The sequence below is a fragment of the Anomaloglossus baeobatrachus genome, chromosome 1 (genome assembly GCF_048569485.1).
Source record: "Anomaloglossus baeobatrachus isolate aAnoBae1 chromosome 1, aAnoBae1.hap1, whole genome shotgun sequence".
Classification (NCBI taxonomy): Eukaryota; Metazoa; Chordata; class Amphibia; order Anura; family Aromobatidae; genus Anomaloglossus; species Anomaloglossus baeobatrachus.
The window spans coordinates 467,072,517-467,090,215 of NC_134353.1; the positions used below are offsets into that span (position 1 = coordinate 467,072,517).

The 17,699-nt window shown below is 41.5% G+C and overlaps 1 protein-coding gene across 3 annotated transcripts in view; it reads right to left on the reverse strand.

Annotated features, from left to right (window-relative positions):
• Positions 1-691: 691 nt before the first annotated feature.
• Positions 692-17,699, reverse strand: part of LOC142243036 (uncharacterized) — a 129,397-nt gene continuing 112,389 nt past the window's right edge. Inside the window, exons 8-9 of one of the 3 annotated variants that reach the window (XR_012724297.1) lie at positions 9,214-9,875; positions 692-1,268 (exon numbers count right to left, since the gene is read on the reverse strand). Coding sequence is in view for 2 of the 3 variants with exons in the window: in XM_075314546.1 (XP_075170661.1) it covers positions 1,254-1,268; positions 9,413-9,875 (478 nt within the window). In the remaining variant the exon portion in view is untranslated. Of the gene's footprint in view, positions 1,269-8,816; positions 9,876-17,699 lie in introns of those variants that run through there. The other 2 variants (XM_075314546.1, XM_075314557.1) reach the window with 2 other exon arrangements.

Sequence of the window (17,699 nt, forward strand, 5' to 3'; positions counted from 1 at the left end):
ACACACACTGGGAACCACAAACACAACCCTACACAGACACCCACACACACACAACGGCATACATAAATATACACACATACCGCACAACACACACACACACAACGCTACAGACACACAGCGCTCCACAAACAACGCAACACACGCAACATACAAACAACACCGCTCTCACCCCCCGCCACACCCAGACAACACCCAGAACATGTACAGCGCCCTACACAAACACTTGGTAACTACACACAACAACATCTATATATATATATATATATATATATATATATATATATATATATATATATATATATATATATATATATATATATATATATATATATATATATATATATATATATATATATATATAAAGCCACATCATCTGCATCAAATCTCTATGGAGGAAGAGCATTGCACCATCACTTGTAAGTCAGACAGACAAACAGTCAAATCAAAAGATTATATACCCCGCAGAAATATTTGGGTAGTCACCGAATCTTAGTGATTTCAGCTTTGCATGCCACTATTTTATATTTAAAATGAAACATCTGCAATTGAAGTTGAGACTTTCAGGTTTAATTAAAAGGTTAAAACAAAAATATCCTGTGAAATGATTAGGAATTTACAACCATTTATCTACAGTTACTTTTGAGGTAAGTGGACAAAGTAATGTTACCATAAATAAATATATTTATTTCTAATACTTTGTAAAGATTCCTTTGTAGCCAATGCCTGCCTGAAGTATGAAAATGATGGACATCACCAAATGCTGGGTTTCCTCCTTTGTGGTGCTGTGCCAGGCCTTCACTCTAGCAGACTTCAGTTGTTTCTTGTTTGTGGGACTTTCTGCCTTGGTTTTGCCTTTACCACATGAAATGCATACTCGATGGGGTTCAGATCTGGTGATGACTCGGCCTCTGCAGAATATTCCACTTCTTTGCCTTGAAATCCTGGCTTGATTTTGCAGTATGTCTAGGGTCACTGTCCATCTGTACGGTGAAGTATCGTCCAATCAACCTTGCTGCATTTCATTTAATGTGAGCAGAAAGTATAGTCCTGTACACTTCAGAATTTATCCAGCTGTTTCTGTCTTCAGTCACATCATCCATAAACACTAGTGACCCAGTGCCATTGGAAGCCATACATGCCCATGCAAACATATTGCCTCTGCCATGTTCTACTGAGGATGCTGTGTTTTGGATCATGATGAGCCATTCCAAGCCTTCTCCATACTTTCTTCATCCCACCATTCTGGCACAGGTTCAGCTTAGTTTCATCTGTCCAAAAAACAATTGTTTAGTGTAATCTGAGAGTCTTCACTTTAAGACTAAGGATTATATAACTGTATCTTGATATGTTTTGGTAAACAGCTAAAATGCCAAAAATTGTCACTATCCAAAGATTTCTTAACCTAACTGTATGCTACTCAATACTTTTGCAAAAGGAAGATGCACAGTAGCTACAATTTATATGGGTTATCCATTTCTTCAAAATGGATGTCTTATAAATAGATCAGTGGAGATCCAAGTGTTTAACCCCTTCAAGGCCTTGTTTTCCGTTTTTTGCACTTTCATTTTTTCCTCCCCTTCTTCCAAGAGCCATAACTAATTTTATTTTTTGCATGTTTTTTGCAGGGTGAGTTGTACTTGTAAATGACATCATTCATTTTATCATGTGATGCACTGGAAAGCAAGAAAAAAAAATGTAAAGTGCTTTGAATAGCATAAAAAGTGCACATCCACAATTATTTTTTGTTTTTATTGGTCATGTTCACTATATGGTAGGTAAATATGGGGCAGTATGGTTTCCCAGGACAGTACGATAACGCCAATTAAAAAAAAAAAAAAGATGCATGTTTGTTATCCAAGTGGTGAAACAAAATGCATTTTTTTGTTTTGTAGCCGTTTTTTGTGATCCATAACTATTTCATTTTTAGGGATCTGGGGCTGTGGGAGAGCTTATTTATTGCACCTTAACCTGACTTTTATGGATACCATTTTTGAGTAGATACTATGTTTTGATTGCCCCTTATTGTATTTTATTGCGCTGTTGTTGCTGCCCCCCCCAAAAAAATTAGTTTTTTTTTGTTTTGTTTTTTTTAATTCTGGCGTTTTAATTTTGGTTTTCTCGTTACGCTGTTAACCTATTGGATTACTTTATATTTAGCTAGATTGGACTTTTACGAATCCAGAGATACCAAAAGTGTATTTTTTATATATTGTTTTAATCTTATAGGGCAAAAGGTGAGGGGATTTGAACGTTTCTGGAGTTTTTTTGTTTTGTTTTTTTTTCATGTTTTTGAAAACCTCCTGCCCATCCCCTCACTTTTTACTGTATTTAATAGTCCCCATAAGGGACTTGAAGCTGCAAATATCTGATCGCTTGTGCTATACATAGCAGTGCATCAGTCCCACTCTGTATAGCAGAAATCACAATGTCCTATGAATGCCGGCTCATAGCTGGTGCTCATAGATAGATTATAGTTACAGGCACGGGTGTCATCAGCTGACACACGACTGCCAAGGCAACCCATCGGCAACCTGTGATCATGTCATGGTCATGCCGATGGGAGCAAGGAATTATGCTCCTCCCTGCCAGCGCATGTTAAGTCCCGCTGTAAGGCCTCGCAACAACTTGCATATAAACAATTGAGTGCAAAGAGATAAAGAAATAAATAAATTGCATTGCAATTGTAGCAATGCTATTAAATAAGGCAGTGTTCATCTGCGATATTTTCCTCAGCTGTAATCAGGCTGAGGAAAAAAAATTGCAGCATGCTACATATGGCTGCATAGATTGGATGAGACTCAGCAATGTAAGTCTATGTATTTCGGAGAAATAAAAGTGAGCACACACGGACTAATCATATGCTGTCTGATTGGTTTTTTATGCACACATCTCATAGAAATAAATAATAACTATAAAGATATAGATAGAAAGAGTAGATATCCCCAACTCTGAGGACTGTTTTTTCCAGCAGGACAATGTGCCATGCCACACAGCTAGGTCAATCAATGTGTGGATGAAGGACCACCACATCAAAACTCTGTCATGGCCAGACCTGAACCCCATTGAAAACCTCTGGAATTTCATCAAGAGGAAGATGGATAGTCACAAGCCATGAAACAAAGAAGAACTCCTTACATTTTTGTGCCAGGAGTGGCATAAAGTCATCCAAAAGCAGTGTGGAGACTGGTGGAAAGCATGCCAAGACGCATGAAAGCTGGGATTAAAAATCATGGTTATTCCACAAAATACTGATTTCTGAACTCTTCCAGAATTAAAACATTATTAGTATTGTTGTTTCTAAAGGATTATGAACTTGCTTTCTTTGCATTATTTAAAGTCTGAAATCAATGCATTGTTTTGTTATTTTGACCATTTCTCATTTTGAGAAAATAAGATACAAAATTTATTACTTGAAAATTCGGAGACATGATGTCAGTAGTTTATAGAATAAAAGAACAATTTACATTTTACTCAAAAATATACCTATAAAGAGAAAAATCAGAAAAACTGAAAATTTTGCAGTGGTCTCTTAACTTTTGCCAGAGCTGTATACCTGCAAATATGTATGTAGGGTTGTTGTGATATTATATATTATAAATTGGTACCCTTTAGTACATACAGTGTGTCCACCGCCATTAACCCTAGAACACGCAACCATACAAATCTACCATAGAATACAAGTAACCTAGCAGGCCTGCGAGGCCCCAGGTATGCGTTCTAGGGTTAACTTGAGATTGGCGGCAGCTATAGGCATAGAAGTGGTGTCTAAGTATAGTAAAGTAGCCATGCCCTACGCAGTGAAACCACCTATTGCGCCACCTGGTGGAAAACAACGGAGTTAGCAATTTTTATCTCGAAAACGGAACGAGATAGAGAAAAAAGTGAATGACAAAGTTGTAGGGCATCATCAATTCAATAAGAATTGACACCTTGCATACAGAAATGCTATGATTAGAACGTGTAAAATTCACAAGGCTGCGGACGTGAAGCGATACCTCATGGAGACCTTCCTACAAGTCATTGGGTATGGTGGCTGAGTGGAGTGGCCTCCACGCTCACCTGACCTTACCCCATTGGACTTCTTTCTGTGAAGTCACATAAAACAGGAGGTGTATGCGACCCCTCCACCAACATTGCAGGACCTATGATGACGTATCACAGATGCTTGTGCAAACGTGTCACCTACCATATTGCACAACGTGCAGCAAGATACAGTATGCTGTCCAGAGTCCAGATGTGCATTGCAGCTGACAGTGGCCACTTTGAGCATCAAAATTAAATGAGCGCCATATGCGTGGCCAGCATTCAATGTTTTTTTTTTGGGGGGGGGGGGTCATGGGTTTCATATCATAGCATTTCTGTATGCAAGGTGTCGATTCGTATTGAATTGATGATGCCCTATAATTCTTTTATTAACTTTTTTTCCTCCCTCTTGTTCCGTTTTCAAGATAAGAATGCTAACTTCGTTATTTTCCACCAGGTGGCGCTATAGGTGCTTTCACTGCATAGAACATGGATACTTTACTATACCTAGACACTACTTCTATGCCTATAGCTGCCGCCGTTCTCAAGTTAATGGCGGTGGACAGGATATGGGTGGACATACTGTATAAGAGCCCAGATCGCTGTGTAGAACATAAAAAAACACTTTATAATACTCACCTAGAAGGTCGCTCCAGTGCAGACTGGTCAAATGGGCGTCTCCGTTCTCCGGGACTGGAGTCTCCTCTTTCAAATTTATTCTATTTTTTTTAAGCCTAAAGAACTGTAGAATGAACACCATATAAAAGGCACTACAGGGTGCAAGTTTATAATATGTAGGGGGTTGTGAAATTATATAGAAGTAGGATGTCTATTTTATCTATCTGTATCTTTATACAAGATTGCTTAATTATTGATGACAACTAGCTTTAATTAACAGAATATTATAGTATGTAAAAGATGATGTTAAAAATGTGTAAACTAATTGAATACAGATTCCAAACTCACGTCATACGGATGCTAGTCAAAAAAAGTAAATGAATAAATAAAAAAATAATTCACACATAGCACACGCATGGCATTCATGCCACTTTTCAGGATGAGAATTGGAACAACTTTTTATACCCTATTGAGGGCAAAGCTGTAGACTGACAGCAGGATTTAACAGGTTAAGAGACACAGGTGATCGGAGAGGCGCATGATGGATGATTAAAACTGCTGTTACGTGCGGGGTAGATACGGCTTGGTGCAAGCCAGCATTAAAGACCGAGATAACTTATACTGTACCATTAAGTCAAATGTCATGAAGTGGTTAAAGATAACCTGTCACCTCACCCCCCCCCCCCCGCCACCACCTATATGCACAAACTACATGTTACCGATTTCTCAGACTGGCCATGTTTACTGGACTTGTATTTGACAGAGATACAAAAGGCATATAAGTAGTTTCAGAGGTGAAATTCTATTCACAGATTCCCATTTAAAAAGGAGCCACAATGCTGCAGTAAGTATAGTTTAGCAGACACTGCTCCATTCTTTTAGTAGTGACTGTGTCTGGCGGTGACATAACTAGAGTCTGGTAGTCTCTTTGAAAAAAATGTGCCTTCCACTAGCATGGTGGTCAGATGTATGGGCCCTTGTAGCATTCTACATTATATAAAGACATACGTGATACGTGCTGCCCCGCTTTCATTATGTAGGGGACCAATCCTGGTATATATCTCCCCCATCCTTCGCCCCTTCCAGGTATATATCTCCCCAAACCTGGGACCCTTCCTGGTATGTCCGTCCCATATCCTGGTATATACTGTGGGTGAAATAAGTATTGAACATGTCATCAATTTTCTAAGTAAATATATTTCTAATGGTGCTATTGATAATTCTCACCAGATGTTGATAATAACCCATCCAATCCACACAGGCAAATAAATCAACCAAATATCAAATATATTGAAAGGTATTGAACACATGAAGAGAGATGCAAAAAGCCATAGAAAGTCATGACACCAGCTGAAATCTATCATTAATTAGGAAGCAATCCTGCCACTTAGTGAGAAATAAATATTAGCTTTCTCAACTGCCACAAAAGAAATGGCTCACTGGTTTTACCCATCATGAGAGGTCTCAAGACATTTGCACCCTTATTATTGCAAAACATACACGTAAAAGTTTCCTTTTAACACACGCCGTCAGGGAAACGCACCATTCCCGCTCTGGGTTGCCATGACAGCCAGGGATCAGCTAATGACCCCTGTATCTGATATGACGCTCATCCTGTGAACACCGGCTGGGAGATGCCACTCATAGGGGATCGTGATTTCTGCTACACAGGGCAGTCCTCTGCAGAAACGATCGGATAATCGCAGCTTCAAGTCACCTAAGAATACTAGTAAATACAAAAGTGAAAAATAATAAGCTTTTAACAAGATCAACAAAAAACCCCCACAGAACTTCAAATCACCCCTCTTTTGCTTTATTAAAAGTAAAAGTATTAAAAAATACACATTCGGTCTTGCTATGTTCAGAAAAGTCTGACCGATCGAAGTATAAAATTATTCAGTTAACAGTATAACAGAATTTTTTTTCAAAACAGAATTATGTTTTTTGGGCTGCTGTTACATTGCAATAAAATATAGTGAGAGGCAATGAAAACATTATATCAACCCAAAAATACCTTTAGTAAAAACATCAGCTTAGTGAGCCAAAATATAAGCCATCACTTATTCCCAGATCCTGAAAATAAAAACAAAGAAGTAGAGGAAAAAATCAAAAGTGCATAAACAGAAAATCGCAAGGTTGTGAAGGGATTAAAGTTTTCTCGACAACATTTAGACAAGCCTGCAAAATACTGGTAGAATATAGTCTGGTCAGATGAGACCAAAATTTAACTTTTTGGATGCCATAATACACACTATTTTTGGAGGCCAAAAGGTGGCACTGCATTTAACCCCCAAAACACCATACCAACAGTGAAGTTTGGAAGTAGGACCATTATAGCTTGGGGCTGTTTGTCAGCACAGTACATATAACCCCGAAGGAAGGATGAATGAACAAATGTACGGAGTCATTCTTGGTAAAAATCTGTTGCCATCTGCCACAATGATGAAGGGGAAACGACGGTAAACATTTCTGCAAGACAATGATCCCAAACACACAGCCAAGGAAACTCAATTGGTTTCCGAAAATAAATAAATAAAAGCTGCTAGAAAGGCTCAGCCAATCAACTGACCTGAATCCAATAGAAAATGTATGGAAGGAACTAAAGCTCAGAGTTCATAGACGGAGCCCAGAGTGTTTGTGTGAAAGAATGGACCTTGAGCAATTCTTGCGACTAGTTTCTCGAAACAGAAGGCAACTTTAAGCTGTCATCACCAACAAAGGCTTTTGTACGAAGTATTAAATAAATTAAATAAATTTACTGAAATGTGTTAAATGCCTTTTCCTTGTAGCATTTTGCATTATTATCCATCAATAAATTTATAGTCAACAATGGTTTGATTTCTTTGCCTATGTGGATTGGATGGGTTGTTATCGACATCTGGTGAGAAATTCATGTCATTAGCACCTTTAGAAATATATTTACCGTATTTTTCGGACTATAAGATGCACTTTTTTCCCCCCAAATGTTGGGGGAAAGTAGGGGGTGCGTCTTATAGTCTGAATGTAAGGCTTCGGGGAATGAGGGTGCTGCGTATGGAGCGGGTCATCGGGGCACGAGCAGGCTGTGGCAGCGCCTGCCGTGACCACGTGGGCCTGCTCATTACATATGCACGCCCATCCTCCCGTCCATCTCTCAGTGCTGAAGCCGGCACTGACAGGTGGGCGGGGTGATGGACAGGGGGTGCGCGCATACTAAACAGCCTGCTCGCATGATCACCCTTGGCAACTACAGCCTGGAGTGATCATGTGCGGCTGTATCAACTTCTCCCCGCACATCATCATCAGCGCGGGGGGCAGTGAATCAGTATACTCACCATTCCCTACAGCATCGCGATCTCCTCCTGTCTGCCGGCCGCGCTGTGTGTGGAGACTAGCGGTGCTCACAGCGATGACGTCATCGCTGTGCGCACGTGTCCACACAGCCACCCCGGCACAGACAAGAGGACATCGCGATGCTGCAGGGATCGTGGTTGGCTCCACACAGCGCTGCCGGCACAGACGGAGGAGGAGCGATTCTGCGTGGAGCGAGGAAAAGTGAATATAAATGTTTATTCATTTTTTTTTTTTCTGTGTGTGCCACAGGATGCAGGACATATAGCAGGATGGGGGTATATGAGCAGGATGGGGGTATATAAGCAGGATGATGGCATATAGCAGGATGATGGCGTATATAGCAGGATGATGGCAAATGAGCAGGATGATGGCAAATGAGCAGGATAATGGCGTATATAGCAGGATGATGGCGTATATAGCAGGATGATGGCATATAGGATGATGGCATATAGAAGGATGATGGCGTATATAGCAGGATGAGAGCGTATATAGCAGGATGATGGTGTATATAGCAGGATGATAGCATATATAGCAGGATGATGGCGTATATAGCAGGATGATAGCATATATAGCAGGATGATGGCGTATATAGCAGGATGATGGCGTATATAGAAGGATGGGGGTATATAGCAGGATGAGAGCACATACCAGGATGGGGGTATATAGCAGGATGCGGCCATATGCTAGGATGGGGTATATAGCATGATGCGACCATATACCAGGAAGAGGTATATAGCAGGATGGGAGTACATACCAGGATGTTAGTATATAGCAAGATGGGGCTATACCAGGATGAGGGACATATATATATATATATATATATATATACACATACACACACACACACACACACACACACACACACACAAGGCAGGAGGATCACTACCAGGATTGGGTACCTTAGTTGAGAATTTGGGAACATTACCCCCATAATAGTGTCAGCAGCAGATCCTCTCCCCAAACAGTGTGTCATGACCACATTTTTTGCTTAAAATTTTATTTTCCTATTTTCCTTCTCTAAAACCAGGGTGCGTCTTATAGTCCGAAAAATACGGTACTTAGAAAATTGGTGATGTGTTCAATACTTATTTTACCAGCTGTATGTCCCTTATACTGGCTCCCTTCCTGGTATTATATGTCCCCATTCTCCCTCAAGCACATTAAAAAAAAAAAAAAAATCTACTCTCTTTCCTTGGACGCACATCAAGATGAAGTAGTTGCTAGGGTTGGCGGGCCTACCTCCAGCACAGGCCCGGTCATGGTTGCACCTTCTCTGACCAAGATCGTTATACCCCTGGTGTCAGGCACTGCAGCTCAGATAAAATTACTTGACAAGGATAATGTTTTACTATAATGACAGACACAGTTCATACTAAATGTGCAGAGCTGTGCCAAGTGAACAATAAGGGGATACCATACCCCATTAGTTTTGATGCACCTGAGTATGATTGCTCTTTAACTGTTCGATTCTTTCAGATAACCTTTTAATGGTATGTCTCTGTCTCTGAATCTGTCTTTGCAGGGTTCTCACTTTCTTTTTGAGCTTCACAGTATCAGGTGTAAAGCGAGGAAGTCCTTCTTCATGGTGAAAAGCTGAATAAGTGTGGTCACAAGCACTCTGTATCTCTGTTTCTTGGCATCCATCTACATCTTTCATGGACCTACAGTCTCCAAAGTTTTGATGTGTTGCTGGTACCGGTTTTCTTTTACATTTCCTAGCACTGAAGACAGATGGTACAGCACTTAAGCGTAGTCGGGGTACCAGTGTTCCGGGAAGTATGATGTAATCCTTGTCTTTGAAATGATCACTGCAGATTCTGCTGGATGCTAAAGGTTTCCAATGACAACATTTAAGAGCTTTAACCCATTTGGAAAGATGCTCAGGACGTTTCATAGGAAATCTGTAAAACAGGAATTGGTTAGAATAAGGATTTTTTTGCCACGTTGTTCAAGATCATAAAATACACACAATTCCTGATTTACCTCATTGAATAAATGTGCCTACATAGATAACTGTCAATCTCTGAAGAGGACTGCCCCCTTGACTACTAAGACCAGACATTTTAATTAATATAAAATTCAAGTTGCAACATAAAGATGTAAAAGATGTGGAAATTAAGGAAATCACAGGAGAGAAAGACATAATAATATTCAAATGATGAAAAAACTGGAAACAAACTTTACAAAATCTCTTCATATGTTCAGTACAGAGGAAGAATGCGACGTAAAGAAAATCAAGCACTTACACAACTTTCCCAAATCTACTGGGGTTTTTTAGTGATAAATTAAGCTATGCCAGAAGTATCCCCATTTTGCAAACTAGGCTTCTGTGGGTCAGTTCTATTAACCCCTTCACCCCCGAGTGATTTTAAATTTTTTGCTCTCCTTACAAGAGCCATAACTTTTCTGTCAATCTTTCCATATGAGGGATTATTTTTTGCGGGACAAGTTGTATTTTTGAAATAAACCATAAGATTTACCATTTAGTGCTCTGGAAAATGGGAAAAAAATTCCAAGTATGGTGAAATTGCAAAAAAAAAAAAAAGTGCAATTGCACAATTGTTTTGGGGGTATTTTATTCACAGTCTTCACTATATGGCAAAACTGACATGTCAGTAAAATGCTGGTACGAGTTTGTAAATACCAAACGTGTGTACTTTTACTTTTATCTAAGGGGTTAAAAAAAAGTTTAAAATTTTTGGGATCAGGGGCTCAGTGATGGCTTACTTTTTGCGTCTTGAGCTGTCGTTTTCTTATTTTGTCATATTTTTAAAAAATTTAGATTTTTTACATTTTTTTAATTTATTTTACTAGTCCACCCTAGGGGACTTTATGGATCCACTGTCTGATCGCTTGTGCATTTCTATATATCAGAGCTGCATAGCTCTGATCAGCAAAAATGCACTGTTTCTTTAAGACCCACCGCTCTGTCGGCTCTTACAGGAAGTACATCATGGTCGCGTAAGGGGACATCACCTGAACCCGAGATACCATGACAACCATCGGTTCCCTGTGATCACGTCACAGAGCCTTCGATGGTGGTGGGGAAAGGCGCGATCCCCGCCGTGGCCATTTAAATTGAGCAGTCACATTTTGACAATGTGATCTAAGTGGCAAGCAGGGGCAGGTGGATCACGGATCCACTCGCGCCTATTAGTCCCACATGTCTGCTGCTCAAATCAGCACACATGTGGGGGGGAAAATCACTGCTAGCTCACTGTAGCAGTTGGCGGTACTTACTGCGACATAACCGATGACATACCAGTATGACATACCAGTATGTCATCTGTCGTGATGGGGTTAATAAAAAATATTTTTGTGTGGCCTATTCTGGGAGACATAACCTTTTCAACTGTATATTGATGGAGCTTATTTTCGTAGGACTAGATGTAGTTTTAAATTAGTACCATTTAAAGGCCCAGTCACACTAAACATCGATAGCAACATCGCTGCTAACGAACAACTTTTGTGACGTAACAGCGATGTTGCTAGTGATGTTGCTGTGTGTGACATCCAGCAACAACCTGGCCCCTGCTGTGAGGTCGTTGGTTGTTGCTGAATGTCCTGGGCCATTTTTTAGTTGTTGCTCTCCCGCTGTGAAGCACACATCGCTGTGTGTGACAGCGAGACAGCAACAACTAAATGTGCAGGCAGCAGGAGCCAGCTTCTGCGGACTCTGGTAACTACAGTAAACATCGGGTAACCAAGAAGCCCTTACCTTGGTTACCCGATATTTACCTTCGTTACCAGCGTCCGCCGCTCTCACGCTGTCAGTGCAGACTCCTGCTCTGTGCACACGTAGCTGGAGTACACATCGGGTAATTAACCCCATGTGTACTGTAGCTAGGAGAGCAGGGAGCCAGCGTTAAGCAGTGTGCGCGGCTCCCTGCACATGTAGCTGCAGTACATATTGGGTAATTAACCCCATGTGTACTGTAGTTAGGAGAGCAGGGAGCCAGCGCTAAGTTACCTAAGTTACCCGATATTTACCTTAGTTACCAAGCGCAGCATCGCTTCCACGTGGCGCTGCTGGCTGGGGGCTGGTCATTGGTTGCTGGTGAGCTCACCAGCAACTCGTGTAGCCACGCTCCAGCGATCCCTGCCAGGTCAGGTTACTGGTGGGATCGCTGGAGCGTCGCAGTGTGACATCTCACCAGCAACCTCCTAGCAACTTACCAGCGATCCCTATCAGCTCTGCTGCATGGAGGTGACCGGAGCTGCAGAAAACACAGCCGCCCCTGTCAGCTCCACACAGCAACTGAGGTGAGTATCGCGATCAGCTGAGCTGTCACTGAGGTTACCCGCTGTCACTGTTGGAGGATCCAGCGGTGGCCGCGGGTAACCTCAGTGACAGCTCAGATGATCGCGATACTCACCTCAGTTGCTGCATAGAGCTGACAGGAGCGGCGGTGTCTTCTGCAGCTCCTGCCACCTTCATGCAGCAGAGCTGGAAGCGACGCTGGACCATCCTGGATTACGCCGGACATGGAGGACTTTTTGGGGCTTATTAAATTGTTGAACCAGGGAATTTGTTAGTGTTTTTTATTTCTAATAAAGGATTTTTTCGTGTGTGTGTTTATTTACTGTAACTTAAAGATTAATAAGTGTCAGGGAGCCTAGTCCTGACCTGGCACAACCTAGTAAATATGCCTGTTTGGCTGATATTAGGAATGAAGGGCCTGGACTAGGGTCACTACAGCAGGACGTTGCTCCTAGCAACCAGGAAAACAACTGCTGTAGGAAGGAGGGAAATAGGAGTGCAGCAAAGCCCAGACAGATGTTGGTGGTAGGGGACTCTATAATTAGGCGGACAGACAGGGTCATCTGTCGCCGAGACCGTGAATGCCGAACAGTGTGTTGTCTGCCGGGTGCTCGGGTTCGGCATATTGTGGATCGGATAGACAGATTGCTGGGTGGGGCTGGGGAAAACCCAGCGGTCATGGTGCACATTGGTACTAATGACAAAGTTAGAGGCAGGTGGAAGGTCCTTAAAAATGATTACAGGGAACTAGGAGAGAAGCTGAAGTCCAGGACCTCCAAGGTGGTGTTTTCAGAAATACTACCGGTGCCACGAGCGTCACTAGAAAGACAGCGGGAGCTTAGGGAGATAAATATGTGACTTAGAAATTGGTGCAGGAAGGAAGGGTTCGGGTTCATGGAGAACTGGGCCGACTTCTCAGTCGGCTACAGGCTCTACGGTAGGGACGGGCTGCACCTCAATGGGGAAGGTGCAGCTGTGCTGGGGGAGAAAATGGTCAGACGGATGGAGGAGCTTTTAAACTAGGATCGGGGGGGAGGGAGGGTAGTGGAGCAAATAAGGGGATAGATAGAGCAGATAGAGACAGGGAGACGGTAGGGGTCAATGAAGGATTAGGGGGGGATGGGACATACAAGGAACGTAGGGAGGCTAGGAGTAATAAAGGTGTTAATAGGATTAAATGTCTACTGGCAAATGCAAGAAGTCTTGCAAACAAAATGAATGAATTGGAGACTCTTATGTCAACCATGGATTATGATGTGGTGGGCATTACGGAAACCTGGCTGGATGAAAGTCATGACTGGGTGACAAACATACAGGGTTATAGTACATTTAGGAAGGACAGGAAAGGCCAAAAAGGTGGTGGGGTGTGTATATTTATCAAATCTAACCTAAAACCTGTGTTGTATGATGACATTGAGGGGAACAGCAACAATGTAGAGTCAGTATGGGTAAATGTACATGGGGAGGGGAATAATGGAAAAATGCTAATTGGAGTTTGCTATAAGCCTCCTAACATACCTGAACAAATAGAGGGTGAAATGCTGGAACAAATTGAAAAGGCAGCTAATAATAATAATCGGGTTCTTATTATGGGGGATTTCAACTATCCAGACATACAGTGGGACATAGAATCTTCTGGTTCTGCTAAAAGCTGTAAGTTCTTATCTACCATTCAGGACCATTTCCTCTCTCAGATGGTAGATGAACCGACCAGGGGAGATAATTTGCTAGATCTGGTCCTGTCAAATAGACCGGATACAATTTCAAATCTACAGGTCCGGGAGCACTTGGGCACCAGCGATCATAATATGGTAAGCTTCGACATAATATTCAATAGAACATTTCAAAGGGGGAATGCTAAAACCTGGAATTTTAGGAAAGCTGATTTCAACAAATTAAGGGAAGAGCTTAAATGTGTAGATTGGGACAGAGTCATGGTAACTGGGGATACCGAACATAAATGGGGTAAGTTTAAGGATATACTGCTAGAGTCCTGTAAAAAACTTATACCCTCTGGTAATAAAATGTCCAGGAATAAAAAGAAACCACTATGGATAAATAAGACTGTACAAAGTATAATAAAACAAAAACAAAGGGCGTTTAACATCTTAAAGGCTGAGAATACAGAAATAGCATTGCAGGAGTATAAAGATATCAATAGGCAATGCAAAAAAGAAATCAAACAAGCAAAACTAGCTACTGAAACAAAAATCGCCAATGACATTAAAATAAATCCCAAAATCTTTTATAAATACATTAATGCCAAAAGGAAAACAAAGGATAGTATCGGACCCTTAAAATATAATAACAAGTTAGTTATAGAGGACAAACAAAAGACTGAGATATTAAATAGGCATTTCTCATCTGTATTCACCAAGGAACTGACTGTACCAGGGATCATTCAACAAGTGAAAAATCAAAGTCCACCACCCGATATAATTAATTTAACACAAGATGAAGTACGCCTACGTCTGAGTAAATTAAACATTGACAAATCCCCAGGGCCAGATGGCATTCATCCACGAATATTGAGGGAATTGAGCTCCGTAATCGACAGACCGCTGTATCTCATCTTTTTAGACTCACTTGTAACAGGGTTGGTGCCTCAGGATTGGAGGATTGCTGATGTGGTACCGATATTTAAGAAAGGTAAGAGGGTAGATCCAGGCAACTACCGTCCAGTAAGCCTGACATCAGTAGTATGCAAAGTTTTTGAGGGCATTTTAAGGGATGACATGCAAAAATATATTGCAGAAAATAATATGATAACTGACAAACAGCATGGATTCATGAAAGATAAGTCGTGTCTAACCAACCTGTTGGGGTTCTATGAGGGGGTAAGTGCAAACCTGGATATTGGTAATGCAGCTGATGTGATTTATTTGGACTTTGCAAAGGCATTTGATACTGTACCACATAATAGCCTTATACTAAAGCTCCAGAAGCAAGGACTAGGGGACACAATATGCAACTGGGTAAGGAATTGGCTAAAAGATAGGAAACAAAGAGTAGTCATAAATGCTACATTCTCTAAATGGGCTATAGTCAGCAGTGGGGTGCCGCAGGGATCTGTGCTAGGACCAATTCTTTTTACTCTCTATATTAATGACCTTGTGGATGGGATTGATAGTACAGTGTCAGTCTTTGCCGATGACACCAAACTATGTAGGATATTAAAAACTGACCTGGATAGTACAATATTACAAAAAGATCTGGATAAGATGTCAGAATGGGCAGATACTTGGCAAATGAGATTTAATGTTGATAAATGTAAAGTAATGCACCTAGGACGGAGTAATCCTATAGCTGCATATACATTAAATGGAAGTAAACTCGGGACTACAGAACAGGAGAAGGACTTGGGTATTCTCATTACAAATAAGCTGAGCAGCAGCACTCAATGTCAGGCAGCAGCTGCTAAAGCAAACAAGATTCTAGGGTGTATAAAAAGAGAGATTAGATCCCGTGATCCCAACGTATTGTTACCCATCTATAAATCACTTGTAAGGCCACATCTGGAATACGGGATCCAGTTTTGGGCTCCACATTTTAAAAAGGACATTCAGAAGTTAGAGTCAGTTCAAAGGCGGGCAACTAGACTATTACAAGGAATGGAAGGCCTCCCATATGATGGCAGATTGAAAAAGTTAGATATGTTTAGCTTAGAAAAAAGGCGTCTCAGAGGAGATCTCATTTATATGTATAAATACATGTGTGGTCAATATAAATGACTGGCACATAACTTATTTCTTCCGAAAACAATACTAAGGACCAGGGGGCACTCACTGCGAGTGGAAGAAAAGCGATTCCGACACCTAAATAGGAAAGGGTTCTTTACAGTTAGAGCAGTCAGACTGTGGAATACACTACCACAAGAGGTAGTAATGGCAGATACTATAACAGCTTTTAAAAAAGGGCTGGATGATTTCCTCAGTACACAAAACATTGTTGGTTATAAATGACTTAGTGACTAAATGTACAACTGGTGGAGGAAGGTTGAACTAGATGGACCTAGGTCTTTTTTCAACCTAAGTAACTATGTAACTATGTAATCATGGAAGGTATCTCAGACGCCTGACATGATTAATCTAGGAGTTATTGGCAGCTATGGGCTGCCAATAACTCCTTATTACCCCAATTTGCCAAGGCACCAGGGCAAATCGGGAAGAGGCGGGTACAGTCCCAGAACTGTCGCATCTAATGTATGCGGCAATTCTGGGAGGCTGCTGACTGATATTGTTAGGCTGGGGGGCTCCCCAAAACGTGGAGCTCCCCATCCTGAGAATACCAGCCTTCAGTCGTATGGCTTTATCTGGCTGGTATTAAAATTGGGGGGGGGACCGCACGCCATTTTTTTAAAATTATTTAATTATTTATTTCACTGCACAGTATAGACACGCCCACCGGCTGCTGTGATTGGGTGCAGTGAGACACCTGTCACTCAGCGTGGGGGCGTGTCTCACTGCAACCAATCATAGGCGCCTGTGGGCGGGTAAAGCAGGGAATACGAGATTGTTTAATGAGCGGCCGGCTTTTTCAAAATAGTAAAAGCCGCCGCAGCAGTGTGAATGCCGTGCAGCGCCGCGCCGGGGATCGGTGAGTATGAGAGAGGAGTGGAAAATGACCGACAGACTGTGAGAGAGGGACAGAGATAGTGACGGACCGACAGAGAGAGAACAGAGACCGAGAGGGAGAGACCGACTGACAGAGAATAGTGATTGACAGACATTGTGACACATCACTCGTTTCCAGTGTTTTAGGAAACATGCGAGAAATGTATTTAGAAAATCGGATGTCACTAGGATGGTGTGAGTGCCGTCCCGTGACATCCGACTTTTTACACGCTCCCATAGACTTGCATTGGAGAGACTCGCAGTAGAAACTCGCAAAACAGCAGCATGCTGCGATTTTTTTCTCAGTCTAATTTGGACTGAGAAAAAAAAAAAAAAAAAAAAAAAATCGCAAATGCGAGCTGAATCATTCACTAACGTGTCCGATTCCAATGCGAGTTTTTCTCGCATTGCTCTACTGCGAGAAACTCGCAAGTGAGAAGCAGCCCTAACGGATCCATTGCCCATAGACACCCATTATGCTTTAACTTGTCCGTTAGCAATCCGTATTTAGATTTGTTAGAGAAAAGTCCTGCAAGCAGAACTTTTCATCTGTCTTTAACAACGGATGGCTAAAGGCTTGAACCTAAACGAATGACACATTTTGTCACAACCGTTAACGGATCTGTCACCATTAAAGTCAATGAGGAGTCAAAGGATCCATTTTTGCATTTTCCAAAAGGATCCGAAAACGGAAATGATTACAGGACATGGGAACAAAGCCTTAGAATTACTACTCTATGGTAAAGGGGATGTGGAAAACAAGGCTGTGTGCCATCTAGAGTTGGTCTAAGGTGTGCAGATTTCAAATCCACTTATGTAACCTTACAGATGAATTAATGTTGCTTACACAA